Source organism: Cervus elaphus, chromosome 22, assembly GCF_910594005.1.
Source record: "Cervus elaphus chromosome 22, mCerEla1.1, whole genome shotgun sequence".
Classification (NCBI taxonomy): domain Eukaryota; kingdom Metazoa; phylum Chordata; class Mammalia; order Artiodactyla; family Cervidae; genus Cervus; species Cervus elaphus.
Window position 1 is genome coordinate 60338684 of NC_057836.1, and position 16295 is coordinate 60354978.

Consider the following 16295-nt stretch of genomic DNA (forward strand, 5'->3'; position numbering starts at 1 on the left):
CATGTCAGATTCTCTCTGTAATAAGGCAGGATGTAAACAAATGAAGCAGCATTCATTGTATGTCAGGAGCTGGAGAGAAGGTAATTTTACTCTTGTATCCAGTATTTTTCTTAAATTAGCAGATAAACCATAGTTGATATTTCTTTACTTTGCAATAAGCTCAGTTCAGTTGCTCAGTCATGTCTGACTCTTTGCAACCCCATGGACTGCCACACGTGAGGCCTCCCTGTCTATCACCAACTCCTGGAGTTTACTGAAACTCATGTCCATTGAGTCGGTGATGCCATCCAACCGTCTCATCCTCATTTAACAGCTATTTACAGTCACATGAGTATAGAATACTTCATTAAATGGTATTTGTAAATTTTCTCTGAGAAAGATAGGTTCAGTTTGGACATTTGTATGGATGTAGTTTTCCAGTGGTAGCAGGAAAAGACAGTTCCTTGAAGTGGATTCCATGGTTTTAGCCAGGAATTAATCAAATGCACACAGTGGCAGTGAGACATCTTAGGGATGACAGTATGTTCTAAAAGACCAACACAAACACAACTGGAGACAGGTCGGAAGAACCCTACCCATCACACAAAATCATCCTGTGACTACACCTGGAACACTTCATGCAGTCCTGATAGCCAGCCACTCCTTAAAAAAAGGAAAAACATCATAGACTTGAAGACAGGCCAGAGATTAATGGGCTCAAATGGTGCAGTTCTCTGTTCTGGAAAAACAAAGGCAGGGAAGAGGTTGAGACTCAGTAAGTAAACTTGGCAATTGTATGGATAAGGTAAATGATAGTATCTTTGGATTTTTTTCTGGTCCTCCATCTAAGGTGGATTTTGTCTTGTTTAAAAATCTATGCCTGCAGCAGAGTCGCGTCTTTAAAGGAACTTAGCTTCTAGAGTCGGCGAGTAGGGTGAAGATTGTGTCTAGTGAAAAATTGATCTTGAAAAGCTTTTATTATCCTTAAAGCAGGGAAAATTGGGGGGCAAGACAACTTCCTGTGCTGTGTGAAAACTAAGTATCTGTACACACAGTGAGCCACGCACACTAGGCAGGATGTGGAGGAATGACGCCCTGAGAGCCATGCACACGCCTGCAGCGCGTGCCCGTCCAGGTGAATTGCAAGGCGTCTTCATTGTCTTCACTTCCTGTTTCTTCTGTTCTTCTTTTTTCTGCCTGAACATCTGTAGTGGAGTTCATGGAAGAAAATACATACATGGCCGTGAAAAGTCAAAACACTGCTGCTGTCTATAGAGTAAAAAATGTTGTTTTTAAATCCCCTCTTCCCCCATGCCACTTCTTTCCCCATTTCACTCCTTTTGTGCCATATATACATAGGCTCCTGTGTTTACATATATATACACACACACACACACACAAACACAGTTTTAGTTTTTTGCTTTAATATACACAGAATCATAACATTCATATTTTAAATAACTTGCATTTTCCATTTAACACAATGTCTTCATATTTCATAATACAGGTGTATTATAATTTATCTAATTGGAATTGGAAAGTTTTCCAGTGGCTCCCTATTTTAAACAGTGCTATAGTCAGTGTCCATGTGCATGTGTCTTGGTTGTATATAGGAAATTTTTTTTTTTTTTGCCAAATCAACATATGTTTTTAAGCTATTTTTTAAATTTATTTTTAATCGGACGATAGTTGCTTTACAATGCTGTGTTGGTTTCTGCCGTACAATAACATGAATTAGTCATAAGTGTATATATGTCCCCTCACTCTTGCACCTCCCTCCCCTTCCTCCCCCACCCCATCCCACCTCTCCAGGTTGTCACAGACTAAGTTTCAAGTTGAACTCCAGGAATGTTTTATAGGATAGCTTTCCTATGAGGGGAATTGATGAGTCATAGAACTTATAGATTTAAAATTTTGATAGATGCCTCAAATTGTCCTCTCTAATATCTATGCTCATCTTTTGAATCCTGAAAATGGTACATTTAGAACAAACCAAAGATAGTGTTTAGTATATTATAAATAAAGTTTGTTGGTTTGAAGTGTTTTCTCTTTATTATGGTAAAAAAAAAATCCATAACCTAAAATTTACCATTTTAAGAGGCTTTAAATTCAGGGGCATAGAGTACATTTTTTTTTGCAGTCTAAAGAGTATTATTTGAGTAGAAAATAAATAGCTTGAAAAAGGGGATGCGTGATCTCTGACTCTGATTTTTAAAGAAGAAAGTTAGGATGGAGTCTAGTGATAGGAGGGGTAAAAACGCCTTTCCATAAGCCATCTTTTGTTGTCTCTGTCAGTGATGGGTATTAGGGGAGCAGAGTTAAGAGTACTCAGGCATGGAAGGTAGAGGGGCTTGTGGCCCAAGTCAGAAGGCACTGGGTCTTATTTCAGAAGAGGATGAACAAGGAAGATATAGGGGAAATGGTTGCTTATTTCACATCACAGAAAACCTGGACATGATAGAAAATGATGTGTCTGTATCTGTGTGTGTGTGTGCATGCATGCACATACCCATGTATATTTGACTAGGTTGCTCATAGTTTAAAAGAACTGGTGTCAAGTAATAAAGATACATAAAGTACATAAAAGTATATATAATATATAAAACCTTTTAACCTAAGATTAAAAATAAGTAAGTGAAAAATTGGAAGAAAAGAAAAATGAGGGTGTGATTACTGTGTTATGATTAGAACACAGAATTCATGCCAAAGAAAGTCTTACCTGCTTGTCTCTGAGCTTCCTACCAGCCAAGACAAGGGGGAAACACACGGTCAGTTCTGTGGTCCAAAGGATCAAAATGGACCAGGACTTAGGACCAGTTCAGCTTTCCTCAGATTAGAGACCCCAAGACATTTCCCTTTCTGTTATCATGGTATTTGTCGCTCAGTCATGTCTGACTCTTTGTGACCCCATGGACTGTAGCCTGCCAGACTCCATGGAATTCTCCAGGCAAGAATACTGGAGTGGGTAGCCATTCCCTTTTCCAGGGGATCTTCCTGACCCAGGGATTGAACCCAGGTCTCCTTAATTGCAGGCAGATTCTTTATCATCTGAGCCACCAGGGAAGCCCTCTGTGTAGACGACGTTGTCTTCAGCAGCATCTCTAAAGTGGATATGGTAATGAGCTTATTGGAACTGGCAGAGCATCCTCAGTCTAGACTGATGGTGTAACATCAAGTGCGACTCAGGAAGGGCTGCTCTATAAAGGGTCAGATTTAACTGTTCTACCTTCAGTTACTTCAGGAATGTCCAACTCTTTGAGACCCCATCGACTGCAGCATGCCAGGCTTCCCTGTCCATCACCAACTCATGGAGCTTGCTCAAACTCATGTCCATCGAGTCGTGATGCCATCCAGCCATCTCATCCTCTGTTGTCCCCTTCTCTTCCTGTCTTCAATCTTTCCCAGCATCAGGGTCTTTTCCAGTGAGTCAGTTCTTCGTATCAGGTGGCCAAAGCATTGGAGTTTCAGCTTCAGCATTAGTCCTTCCAGTGAATATTCAGGACTGAATTCCTTTCAAATGGACTGGTTGGATCTCCCTTGGACTTGCTGTTCAAGGGACTCTCAAGAGTCTTCTCCAGCACCACAGTTCAAAAGCATCAATTCTTTGGCACTCAGCTTTCTTTGTAGTCCAATTCTTACATCCATACCTGACTACTGGAAAAACCATAGCTTTGAATAGATGGAACTTTGTTGGCAAAGTAACGTCTCTGTCTTTTATTTTATTTATTTATTTATTTTACATCTCTGCCTTTTAATATGCTGTCTAAATTAGCCATAACTTTTCTTCCAAGGAGCAAGTGTCTTTTAATTGGCTGCAGTTATCATCTACAGTGATTTTGGAGTCCAAAATCATGGGACTGGATGCCATGATCTTCGTTTTTTGAATGTTGAGTTTTAAGCCAGCTTTTTCACTTCTCTCTTTCACTTTCATCAGGAGGCTCTTTAGTTTCTTTTTAGTATGTTAAAAAGCAGAGATATTACTTTGCCAACAAAGGTCCGTCTGGTCAAAGCTGTGGTTTTTCCAGTAGTCATGTATGTTTGTGAGAGTTGGTCTATAAAGAAAGCTGAGCACTGAAGAATTGATGCTTTAGAACTGTAGTGTTGGATAAGACTCTTGAGAACCCCTTGGACAGCAAGGAGATCCAGCCAGTCCATCCGAAAGGAAATCAGTCCTGAATATTAATTGGAAGGACTGATGCTGAAGTTGAAACTTGAATACTTTGGCCACCTGAAGTGAAGAACTGACTTATTGGAAAAGACCCTGATTCTGGGAAAGATAGAAGCGGGGAGGAGAAGGGGATGACAGAGGATGAGATGGTTGGATGGTATTGCTGACTCAATGGACACGAGTTTGAGTAAACCCCAGGAGTTGTTGCTGGACAGGGTGGCCTGGTGTCCTGCAGTCCATGGGGCTGCAAAGTCGGATATGACTGAGTGACAGAACTGAATTGAACTGAACACAGTCAAAGGCTTTGGTGTTATCAATAAAGCAGAAGTAGATGTTTTTCTGGAATTCTCTTGCTTTTTAGATGATCCAACAGATGTTGGCTATTTGATCTCTGGTTCTGCTGCCTTTTCTAAGTCCGGCTTGAACATCTGGAAGTTCATGGTTCACATACTGTTGAAGCCTGGCTTGGAGAATTTTGAGCATTACTTTGCTAGCGTGTGAGATGAGTGCAATTGTGCGGTAGTTTGAATATTCTTTGGTATTGTCCTTCTTTGGGATCGGAATGAAAACTGACCTTTTCCAGTCCTGTGGTCACTGCTGAGTTTTCCAAATTTGCTGGCATAATGAGTGCAGCACTTTCACACATAATCTTTTAGGATTTGAACTAGCTCAACTAGAATTCCATCACCTCCACTAGCTTTGTTCGTAGTGATGCTTCCTGAGGACCACTTGACATCACGAATTCTAGGATGTTTGGCTCTAGGTGTGTGATCACACCATCGTGGTTATCTGGGTCATGAAGATATTTTTTGTATAGTTCTTCTGTGTATTTTTGCCACCTCTTTTTAATATCTTCTGCTTCTGTTAGGTCTGTACCATTTCTGTCTTTTACTGTGCCCATCATTGAATGAAATATTCCCTTGGTATCTCTAATTTTCTTGAAGAGATCTCTAGTCTTTCCCATTCTATTGTTTTCCTCTATTTCTTTGCATTGATCACTGAGGAAGGCTTTCTTATCTCTCCTTCCTATTCTTTGGAACTCTGCATTCAAATGGGAATATCTTTCCTTTTCTCCTTTACCTTTAGCTTCTCTTCTTTTCTCAGCTATCTGTAAGACCTCCTCAGACAACCATTTTGCCTTTTTGCATTTCTTTTTCTTGGGGATGGTCTTGATCACTGTCTTCTGTACATGTTACAAACCTCTGTCCATAGTTCTTCAGGCTTTCTGTCTGTCAGATCTAATCCCTTGAATCTATTTGTCACTTCTAGTGTATAATCGTAAGGGATTTGATTTAGGTCATACATGAATGGTCTAGTGGTTTTCCCTACTTTCTTCAATTTAAGTCTGAATTTTGCAATAAGGAGTTCATGATCTGAGCCACAGTTGGTTCCTGGTCTTGTTTTTGGTGACTGTTATAGAGCCTCTCTTGGGCTTGCCGGTGGCTCAGTAAAGTGTCTGCCTGCAGTGTGGGAGACCCGGGTTCGATCCCTGGGTTGGGAAGATCCCCTGGAGAAGGAAATGGCAACCCATTCCAGTACTCTTGCCTGGAAAATTCCATGGACTGAGAAGCCTGGTGGGCTACAGTCCATTGGGTTGCAAAGAGTCAGACACAACTGAGCGACTTCGCTTTCACTTTCTTTCATAGATCCTCTCCATCTTTGGCTGCAAAGAATATAATCAGTGTGATTTTGCTGTTGACCATCTGGTGATGTCCGTGTGTAGAGTCTTCTCTTGTGTTGTTGGAAGAGGGTATTTGCTATGACCAGTGTGTTCTCTTGGCAAAACTCTATTAGCCTTTGCCCTGCTTCATTTTGTACTCCAAGACCAAATTTGCCTGTTACTCGAGGTTTCTCTTGACTTCCTACTTTTGCATTCCAGTCCCCTATGATGAAAAGGACATCTTTTTTGAGTGTTAGTTCTAGAATGTCTTGTAGGTCTTTATAGAACCATTCAACTTCAGCTTCTTCAGCATTACTGGCATAGATTGGATTATTGTGTTATTGAATGGTTTTCTTTGGAAATGAACAGAGATCATTCTGTCGTTTTTGAGATTGCACTCAAGTACTGCATTTCAGACTCTTGTTGACAGTGAGGGCTACTCCATGTCTTCTAAGGGATTCTTGCCCACAGTAGTATATATAATTGTCATCTGAATTAAATTCACCCATTCCAGTCTGTTTTAGTTCACTGATTACTAAAATGTCACTGTTCCCTCTTGCCATCTCCTGTTTGACCACTTGTAATTTACCTTAATTCATGGACCTAACAGTCCAGATTCCTATGCAGTATTGCTCTTTATAGCATCAGACTTTACTTCCATCACCAGACACATCCACAACTGGGCATTGTTTTCTCTTTGGCTCAGTCTCTTCATTCTTTCTGAAGTTATTTCTCCACTTCTCTCCAGTAGCATATTGGACACCTACCGACCTGGGAATTTCATTTTTCAGTGTCATGTATCTTTTTCTGTTTTCATACTGTCCATGGGGTTCTCAAGGCAAGAAATTAGAGTGGTTTGCCATTCCCTTCAGTGGACCACGTTTTGTCAGAACGCTCCACCATGACCCTTGCGTCTTGGGTGGCCCTGCACAGAGTGGCTCATGGTTTCATTGAGTTAGACAAGGCGGTTCTGACTTAAAACGAAAATAAAATTAGAGAAGCTCAGTGAAGTTTCCCACCTTCAGTCAGTTGAGTAAGGACTTTGTGAAAATGTTCCCATTCTTGTGTATAATTACTTACTTGATATTTTTTCTACATTTACGTATATATTTTGACTTTGAGATATGTGTTTAGTAAGTCTCTTTACTGGGAATTTTTCTGTACTATGATGTTGAATGTAAAGAACATCCAGTTAAGATTTTGGGCTTCCAGAATCTAAGTTGAAGTGAATATTGATACCTTATAATTTGCACATTTTTTCCCTTAAATTTGAACCTGGGGTGAGATAATAGAAATACATTTAATTTTTATTCAGCAGTTTCCTGCCTCTTGGGAGAATATATGTTCACCAAGTAAGATTTTCTTAAATGTTGGGTAACAAAGGATATTTGTCTTACAAACTATAAGGGAAAAGCCCAGATAGTTGAAGTGAATGAATGGACAGTTCAGCAGCCGTGGAGTAGAAGCCCCTTGTTCTCTGACCCGTGGCATGCTACCCCCTTGCCTGGTTGCCTTCGTTTACTCCCCAGAGTTCTTTCTCTGCTTATGTTCACACACCTGCCATGAACATCACTGAAATGCATGTTCTATTTACTCTTGTTTCAGAGCTCAAGCATTGACTTTCTAGCAAGCCAAGGATTTGATTTTAATAAGGTTTTTCGCAACGGTAAGATTACACGTGACCTCTCTTCAGAGCTTGTAAATCTGGACTCGGTTGAGAATTATCTCTCTGTGCGTACTGTCTGAGACAGGGTCTCGGATTTCCATTCCAGCCTGTGCAGCCGTTAGAGTTTTTATTGTGCCCCGCTGTTGAAGGCCTGGTCCAGCATGAGTGGCACAGGAGAGGCGCTGCTGCCTCCTTTAGCTCTGATGAGGCCTCTCGAGCCCCCAGAGTCGTTGGGTGGGGCTTGTGCTGTCACTGGTGTGACTCAGTCGCCTGGCAGACTCCCTGTGGGGTATGTGTCCCTGTTGTCTTCCACTGAGACAAGTGGGCAGACTCCCTCTGGGGTATGTGTCCCTGTTGTCTTCCACTGAGACAAGTGGTCCAGTGTCGCATTTTCATAATCGGCCATGTTTCAGTAATACTGCGATGGTCTTTGGAAGAAAAAATTCAGTTCTGATGGCTAACTTGCTGGGTGATGTGCTGACCAGCAACCTGGTGGGGTGGGGGGACCAAGTCCGAGTCCTTGTCCCCAGCGTAGGGCATGATCCCTCAGAGAGGTGATTGTTAAATATTTAATTAATGAACACTGGACGTTCAAGCACATCAGAGTGGTTTTTTTTTTCCTCCATTCATTTACTTCCCTAAAAGTGCCTGGGAAAGCCTCTGTCGTTCCCAGCAGTATTAAGTGCCTGCTGCTCTAAGGTCAGTAGCTACTTTTCACTTAATTATTCTTGTAAACTGCTTTCTTTCCCATGGTGGATGTGTTACTGAGTGAGGTAGGGAAGGAGATATTTCTCAGCAAAGGTTCCAGAACATAGACTTCAGCTACAATCTCTTTCCCTCAGCATGATCTCCTTGTAGGGTCTTTAGGACCATGTCATGTTGGTTGTTTAATTGCTTCAGTGGTGCTGCATCCTCATATCTACTGGTGCTTTTGATATTTGGAAATGCTAAAAAAATTTTTGAATCCAAACTGCTTAACCTAGTGGGTAAACCTGCTGGGTAACACAATTTGGGTATAACAAAGTAATTTTATTTCCTGTGGCTCATGCTTGACTCTGAAAGCCACTATAAAATACAAATTCCACATATAGTTAGAGTACTATGATGGAATGTGTGCAGTTTTTTTTTTTTTTGGCATGTGGGATCTTAGTTCCCTGACCAAGGATCGAACTCGTGCCCCCTGCATTGGAAGCATGGAGTCTTAACCGCTGGACCATCTGGGAAGTCTTATTGCAGAAATGTTTTGAAGGAACTACTTTAACCAGATTCCTATGAATGTGTAATTTCCAGCCTGATGGTTTTATTTTCATAGAAGGAGAGAAACAGCTTCATGAAGGATGCTTCATTTTCTAGTTTTGTAGTCAGACCTTGAAGTATTTTAGTCACAACTGCATCAGGGCTCCCAGGCCATCTGTTATTACTGAGACTCTTATCCCTGTGCTTTAAATCTGACCCGGACCTTTATTCCTCTTCCTTATTAAATCTTTGCACTCTAGGGTTTGCACATGCTAGACCCTTTCCTCCTGGCAGCCTCCTTGGACATACCTCTGACTTCCTTGTCTGAAGTGGAACCAGGTGACTGCCGTCACCATTCTCCCAAGCACAGATGGTTTCAGCTGTCTATGCAGCCGGGCGGTAGGCCTTCCACCTCAGTCCAGCTGAGTTCTTCTCAGGAGCCACGGCTCTTCCCAGGGCTGTGTAACCAGCTCTGCCGTCCCCCTTCTGCTGACGTCCTGGGTGTGATAGAACTGGGATTCTAGTGCAGGCTGTCTAACACCTGAATTTATGCTCTTTAACCTCCAGGTGGAATCTGCATTCCTGCAAATGTTCCCCTCTCTTCACCCCAGCCTCAATTATTTTAGGTTCTGTTTGCAAGGACACCAGAAGCCTAGACTTTGGCTCATCTTTCTCTCTATTCCTACCTCTCTCCTCCTTCTGGGTTACTCCAGCATCCACATGGAGCACCTGCAAAAGCTCTGTCGTGTCTACTCCCAGGGGGTCAGCAGTCCTCGCTTCTGCCTCCCCTTAGCTGTCCACTCCCTTAGTGGCATCATGGGTCTTATCAGGAGGAACTGTGCCCACCTCCATCATTTCTCCTTGACAGCGCCTCCTCTCGTCCTTCACATCCACTTGGCTACCTCATTTCAGCAGTTGGTTGATCTCCATTGCTTTCTCACTGTCAGTTACCTCCTACTGTCTGGTCTTAACTTCGCTCCTTGTCCGCCTGGTCCATTATTATCCTTTCTTCTTCCTCTTGCTCCTCTCCACATATTGAACTCGTCTAGCTAAGTCCCAGCCTTAGTTGGTTCTGATCACTCACTTTCTCTCTTCCTGAGCATCTGAGTATTGCAGTAAAATGGAACATACCTGAGCTCATTTGTCACTTTAAATGCATGAGCACAAGCATCAAGTAAGGACTCCATCATGCTCAGAAATCCTACTTTTCTGACTTAGAAATTCCCTTTCTGACTTTCTACGATATCAGTATTTTTACTTTCTCTCTCCAGGCCTCCCTCTCAGCTGCTGGTCATGACTCAATGAAAATAGAAGCCAGCAGGCAAGAGCCAGTTTGTGTTCTTACCACCAGACCCACAGGTCTCCCCGCCGAGCCTGGGCCCAGCCTTTTCACAGGTGTTCCTTAGAAGGCTAGTCCCTCCCTCTGTGTCAGGCACTGGCCCTTCCAGTTTGCCCTTCTGTCTGCTGGATGTTTTCCCTTCTCTGCTGATCATTCCATCAACCTTTGTAAACATTCTTTTAGTGTTGCTGCTGCTGCTGCTAAGTCACTTCAGTCGTGTCTGACTCTGTGTGACCCCATAGATGGCAGCCCAACAGGCTGCCCCATCCCTGGGATTCTCCAGGCAAGAACACTGGAGTGGGTTGCCGTTTCCTTCTCCAATGCATGGAAGTGAAAAGTGAAAGTGAAGTTGCTCAGTCATGTCCGACTCTTTGCGACCCCATGGACTGCAGCCTACCAGGCTCCTCCATCCATGGGATTTTCCAGGCAAGAGTACTGGAGTGGGGTGCCATTGCGTTCTTCGTCTTTTAGTGCAGAGCTCCTTAATCTAGTCCAGAGGCTGCTTTCCTGCTATAGAGTGAGTTCTGGAGTCTGAATCTGGGGAAGGTGGTGATGAGTTGACATCTATATTTTGTCTAACCTTGAACTGAATTTGTTCATTTCTTCTGTTAGGAATGTAGGCAACAACCCAGCCACCTTAGCAGTAGCAGGAAGTTTGTCCTCAGTGAAATCCTAGGTATCTTCAAGTGGCATTTTTGTTGTGGCAGATATCTTGAATATTGTTTACCTTCGCCAGTACTTTGAAATTACCATCATTAATTCACCTGCCAGTAGGTCTTTTAAAAAAAATATTTATGTATTTAATTTACTTATTTGGCTGCACCAGGTCTTAGTTGCAGCGCTTGGAATCTTCGATCTTTGTTGCAGCATGTGAACTCTCAGTTATGGCATGCCAGATCTAGTTCCCTGACTAAGGATTGAACCCGGGCCCCCTACATTGGAAGCGCAGAGTCTTAGGACCAGTGGGGAAGTGCCTGCCGTTAGGTCTTCTTATTTAATGTGTTGACCAGGAAGCTGGTATCTTACATTACTATATCATAGATACAAAAAAAGTTCTTGGTAACTATTTCAGTATAATTACTTTCCTTTATAATCTTGTGTATTTTATTTTATGCATTTGAAAATGTCATTTTGAGGTAGGGCCTGTAGATTTCACCCGACCACCAAAGGAGTAGGTGGCACGTGAAGATGAATCACGCCCGTGGGGATCTGTCTGTCTCAGAATAACACTGACCAAGCACACCCGCCCCTCACTTGATTCCACATCCCCAGCGCCACTTCTGGCCTGCGATGCTCCCACTCAGAGGAAAGCATCTTGAATGAGGGGCTTGCGCTTGCCATTCCTGCCTCTTCCCCTCTAGTTTTCTCTTTACCCACCTGAGCCCGTTTGCTGTCCGCAGCCCTCCTTGGACTTGAGGTCGGGTCAGACTGCCAGGATCTCACACCTTGTGGATCCTTCTTTGTCCTCACTCCGCCTTTGGCGGAATTTGACTGGGTCGATTGCTCCCTCCTCCCCTGGACACTCTCCCCTGGCTTTTAGACTCTTCGTTCTGTGCTTTTCCTCCTGCCTCCCTCTGGACTTCTCCCCATTCTGACTGTTTCGTCTCCTCTGGCTTCAATGTTAGTCTCATATATTCCATGGTTTTATTTACTTTTTATTATTAAATTCTTATTTTGAAATAATCTCAGACTTTATAAATGTTGCCAAAATACCTCAGAGAATTCCTGGTACCTGCCCTCCAGTTTCCTGAATGTTGGCATTATACTGTTTGCCTTGTCATCCTTTCTCTCATTACATGCTTGTGTATAATTTTTTCCCCCCAAACCATTTTAGAGTAAGTTCCAAACATGACATTTCTTTATTCTAACTACTTCAGTGTGCATTTTCCTAAAAACAAGTACCTTCTCTTACACAGTACAGTAATCCAAATTAGGAAATGGATGTTGCTCTAGTACTGTTACCTCATTTACAAACCTAATGTATATAAGTTTTGCTACTTAGAGTAAAAGAGAAAAACAACTTCTCCCCATCCAGATTCACTCTGGGCTCACACGCTGCATTTAAGCTGTCATATCTCTTTGCTCTTTTACAATCCAGAACAATTTCTCAGTCTGTCTTTGATTTGAGTACCTTGACAGTATTTTGTAGCGGAGGCTAGTTTGTGGCATGCCCCTCGATTGGGACTTTTTTGATGTTTCCTCAGCCAAGTCCAGTACTCTTGCCTGGAGAATCCCATGGACGGAGGAGTCTGGTAGGCTACAGTCCATGGGGTCGCTAAGAGTTGGACATGACCGAGCGACTTCACTTTGACTTTTCACTTCCATGCATTGGAGAAGGAAATGGCAACCCACTCCAGTGTTCTTGCCTGGAGAATCCCAGGGACGGGAGAGCCTGGTGGGCTGCCGTCTATGGGGACGCACAGAGTCGGACACGACTGAAGCGACTTAGCAGCAGCAGCCAAGTCCAGAGGCATCGATTCGTCTCGGGCAGAGACACTGCAGATGCGTGCTGCTCAGTACATCATATCAGGAGAACGTGACACCAGTGAGCCGAGTTACTGATGATTATCGCTCTTCTGTTTACTTTTAGAAAAACACACGTACAGTACGTCATCTGTTAACCATTTCTAAGTATACAGTTGGCTGGTATTAAGTACATGCATATTGTTGTGCAGCTTTTGGTGTTTGGAATGTTGATCAGACTTCTTCAATTAGGTTTAGCATCCACTGATGAGTCTTGCTTGAGACAGTTATTACTGCTGACAAATGATGATTTTCTAACTTCATCATTGGTTCCACAGTTTGTTAACTGTCCCATGACTTGTAATGCCCCCCTTTATCCTGATGACACCTGAATTTGTATCTCAGCACCTTTCTCCTAAGCTTTAGCCTTTTATTTGTAGCTCTTCATTTATATGTACATCCCTAGATGATTTAATATGTCCAGGAGGTAGCTTTTGGCTTTATTGGGACAACTGTGTCCATTTATTTTACTCACTGTGTGTGGCTGTTTTCATGTTACAAAGATGTTGAGATCTCATGTTGCCATAGAGATCTCCATATGGCCCATAAGCCTAAAATGTTTCTTGTTTGTCTCTTTAAGGAAAGGTGTACTGATCTCTGATCTAAGCGGTTATCTCCTGCCTGGACAACCACAGTGAACAGTTCCTTCTGGCTGACCTCCCTACTTCAGTTCTCATAGAAGTCCAGATGGTCTTTTAAAAACATGGAGCAGGGCTTCCGTGCTGGTCTAGTGGTTAAGAATCTGTCTTGCAATGCACATGGGTTTGATCCCTGGTCCAGGAAGATTCCATATGCAGTAGGGCAGCTAGCCCGTACATCACAGCTACTGAACCTGAGTGAGCTCTAGAGCCTGTGCCCGCCATAGCTAGAGAGTAGCCCCTGCTGTCTGCAACTGGAGAAAGCCCGTGCGCAGCAGCAAAGACCCAGTGCAGCCAAAAATAAATAAGTAAATAATTTTTAAAAAGTACATGAAAATAACGGAGCAGATAATGTGATTATTGTGCTTAAAGCCTTGCAACAGCATCCCGTTGTCCTTAGAATAAGTAAATTCTTACCGTGGCCTCTAAGGGCCCGTGTAATCCTGCCCCATCCTCTGCAGCCTGACATTATTCCGTTCTTCTGCTTACAGCTTCCTTCTCTGGAACTGTTTCTGGAACAGTCCAAGCCATTTCTGTCCTCTGGGCATTTATGTCTGTTCCCTGCCTGAAATACTCTTCCCCCAGTTCCTGCGTGTCTGATCCATGCTCACCTTTTGGGTCCTCCTGCCTGGTGGCCTTCTTTGGTCGTCCTAAGGTTGTTCCCTTCACTACAGAGCAGGACGCATCTACCTTGTTCATCATTAGCTCACCGGCACCTGGTATGGTGCCTGGCACAGTGTACATGCCAAATTACAATTTATTGAGAGATGAATGAACGAATGAGCACATGGAGTGAATGAAATAAGACACATACATTTCAAAATCACTTGCTGTTTCCATTGATTTTTTTTTTTTTTGAGCTGTAGTCAAATATGGTCTTTCCCAAGTATTTTAGACTCTGTGGTTTGTTACAAAATTTTTTATGATAAACAGTGACTTCTGCTAATACACGCTTTTAAAAATTCTGTTCAGGAATTCCGTACTTAAATCAGGAAGAAGAAAGACAGTTAAGAGAGCAGTATGATGAGAAGCGTTTGCAGTCCAACGGCGCAGGTGCTCTGTCCTACACGTCTCCTAACACTTCAAAGTGTCCCGTGACAATTCCTGACGATCAGAAGAAGTTTATTGACCAAGTAGTGTAAGTTCCTAAACTGAAAGCAGACGTGCGATGAGACGTGTGTCTTGGGGCAGGATCGATGCCTGTATCTCAGGCTTGTGATACCCACACACAGCGCACACAGAGGGTGATGTGAGGGCAGGATTTAATTGTGGCATACCTGAGTTTGTGTTATATGTTGTTCAATCGCTGAGTTGTGTCCGTCTCTTTGCGACCCCATGGACTGCAGCATGCCAGGCTTTTCTGTCTTTCACTGTCTCCTGAAGTTTGCTCAGACTCATGTCCATTGAGTTGGTGATGCCATCCAACCATCTGCTGTCAATTGTAAATGGAGTTTTGTGTACTGTGCGCAGAATTGCCATGTGTCACCAGGCCTGAGACTGCCTTGGCAAGGGGGCAGACCTCTTGTGTGGACCACAGGCCTGACAGCCACTGTTCCCCCAGAGGCAGAGGCCCATCCAGATATTGCAACATATCTGTGTTTTTTTTTTTTTCTGTTGTGGTGAAGTTCTGACAAGCAAATGTGCCACGGGAGGAGCGTCTGGTTTTGCTTAGTTTAGTTATCAGTATAACTGCTGACTCATTGGAAAAGACCCTGATGTTGGGAAAGATTAAAGGTAGAAGGAGAAGAGGGTGACAGAGGATGAGATGGTTGAATGGCATTACTGATTCAATGGACATGAACTTGGGCAAACTCTGAGAGATGGTGAGGGAGAGGGAAGCCTGGCATGCTGCAGTCCATGTTGTTGAGACGTGGACATAACCTGGCGACTGAACAACAGACTACTTGGCGACTGAATAACAAAACTACTTGACTAGGAAAGTAAAAATGTAAATCACTTGTATCAATGAATCCTTGAGAAGTTGTCACTGACTCATTAATAACAATGACAAAAAGAATCTGCCAAAGTAAAGTATTTTAAGCCTTACTGAACTAAAAAGTTATGATTTGGTAAAATTACATTGTCATATGTTACTGCTTTTGAGTATGGTGGTTCTTTTGATTGATGACTTCGTTCCTTAATGATGCTGATGGTCATATTTTTATTCTAATTCTTCAGAAAGAAAATAGAAGATTTATTACAAAGTGAAGAGGACAAGAACTTGGATTTAGAGCCATGTACTGGGCCAGTTGCCTTGAATATTTTCACTTGTTCTTTTTTGGGAAAGGTAGATGATTTCTGGCATGTGCTCTTCTTGGTCTCTTAAAAACATTCATAAATAGTCTTTTTATTATAGGTATGTTCCCAAGATTTCAGCACTAACTTTAGTGTTAACACAGTGGGGAGCATGGTATATTGAGACACTGAATGAGTGCTTTGTCCTGTCCTGGAGGGAAGAAAACTGTTATGCACCTCTGCTTTAAGACATGCTCAAGAGTGCGTAATTATTGTAGCCTTGATGTGTGCTTCATACAGAAAGACTTCAGAAGAGCCAGAGTCCATTGTTAGGCTATTTCTGTCCTTTTCATTTCTCTCTGCAGTAAAAAGCATCGGTGTTTCAAAGAGTCAGTAATTGAAACAGCCTGCTTTCCTTCCTTCTCCTTTGTGACTAGCTTCAACAGAAGTGTTTTAATGCATCTGTCTACTTAAAATTCTCTTCATACAGCCACAGGAGGTAATATTTTGGTTTGATAAGGACTTCTGCCTCTTTTATAAAGGCAGTATAATAATAGCAGTGATAAAGAGCATTTTCAATTCATTAGTTCTCTTGGAGAAGGGAATGGCTACTTCAGTATTCTGGCCTGGAGAATTCCATGAACTGTTCCATGGGGTCGCAAAGAGTTGGACATGACGGAGCGACTTTCACTTTCACGTTCAGTTCATTGATTCGGCTGTGTCGGGACACAGTTGTGGCACACGGGCTTGTCTCGCAGCTTGTGTGGTGTGTGGACTGAGTTGCCCCTTGGCATATAGGATCTTAGTTCCCCGACTAGGGATCAAACCCGAGTCCTGTCCATTGAAAAGTG

General features: G+C 42.8%; 1 protein-coding gene across 11 annotated transcripts in view; it reads left to right on the plus strand.

The window, feature by feature from the left end:
- Positions 1-16295, plus strand: part of LOC122680161 (cyclin-Y-like protein 1) — a 256180-nt gene that overhangs the window by 67814 nt on the left and 172071 nt on the right. For all 11 annotated transcript variants that reach the window (XM_043881201.1, XM_043881202.1, XM_043881205.1 and 8 more), the window contains 3 exons: positions 7413-7473; positions 14182-14347; positions 15388-15453. In XM_043881201.1, coding sequence (XP_043737136.1) covers positions 7413-7473; positions 14182-14347; positions 15388-15453 — 293 coding nt within the window. The remainder of the gene's footprint in view (positions 1-7412; positions 7474-14181; positions 14348-15387; positions 15454-16295) is intronic.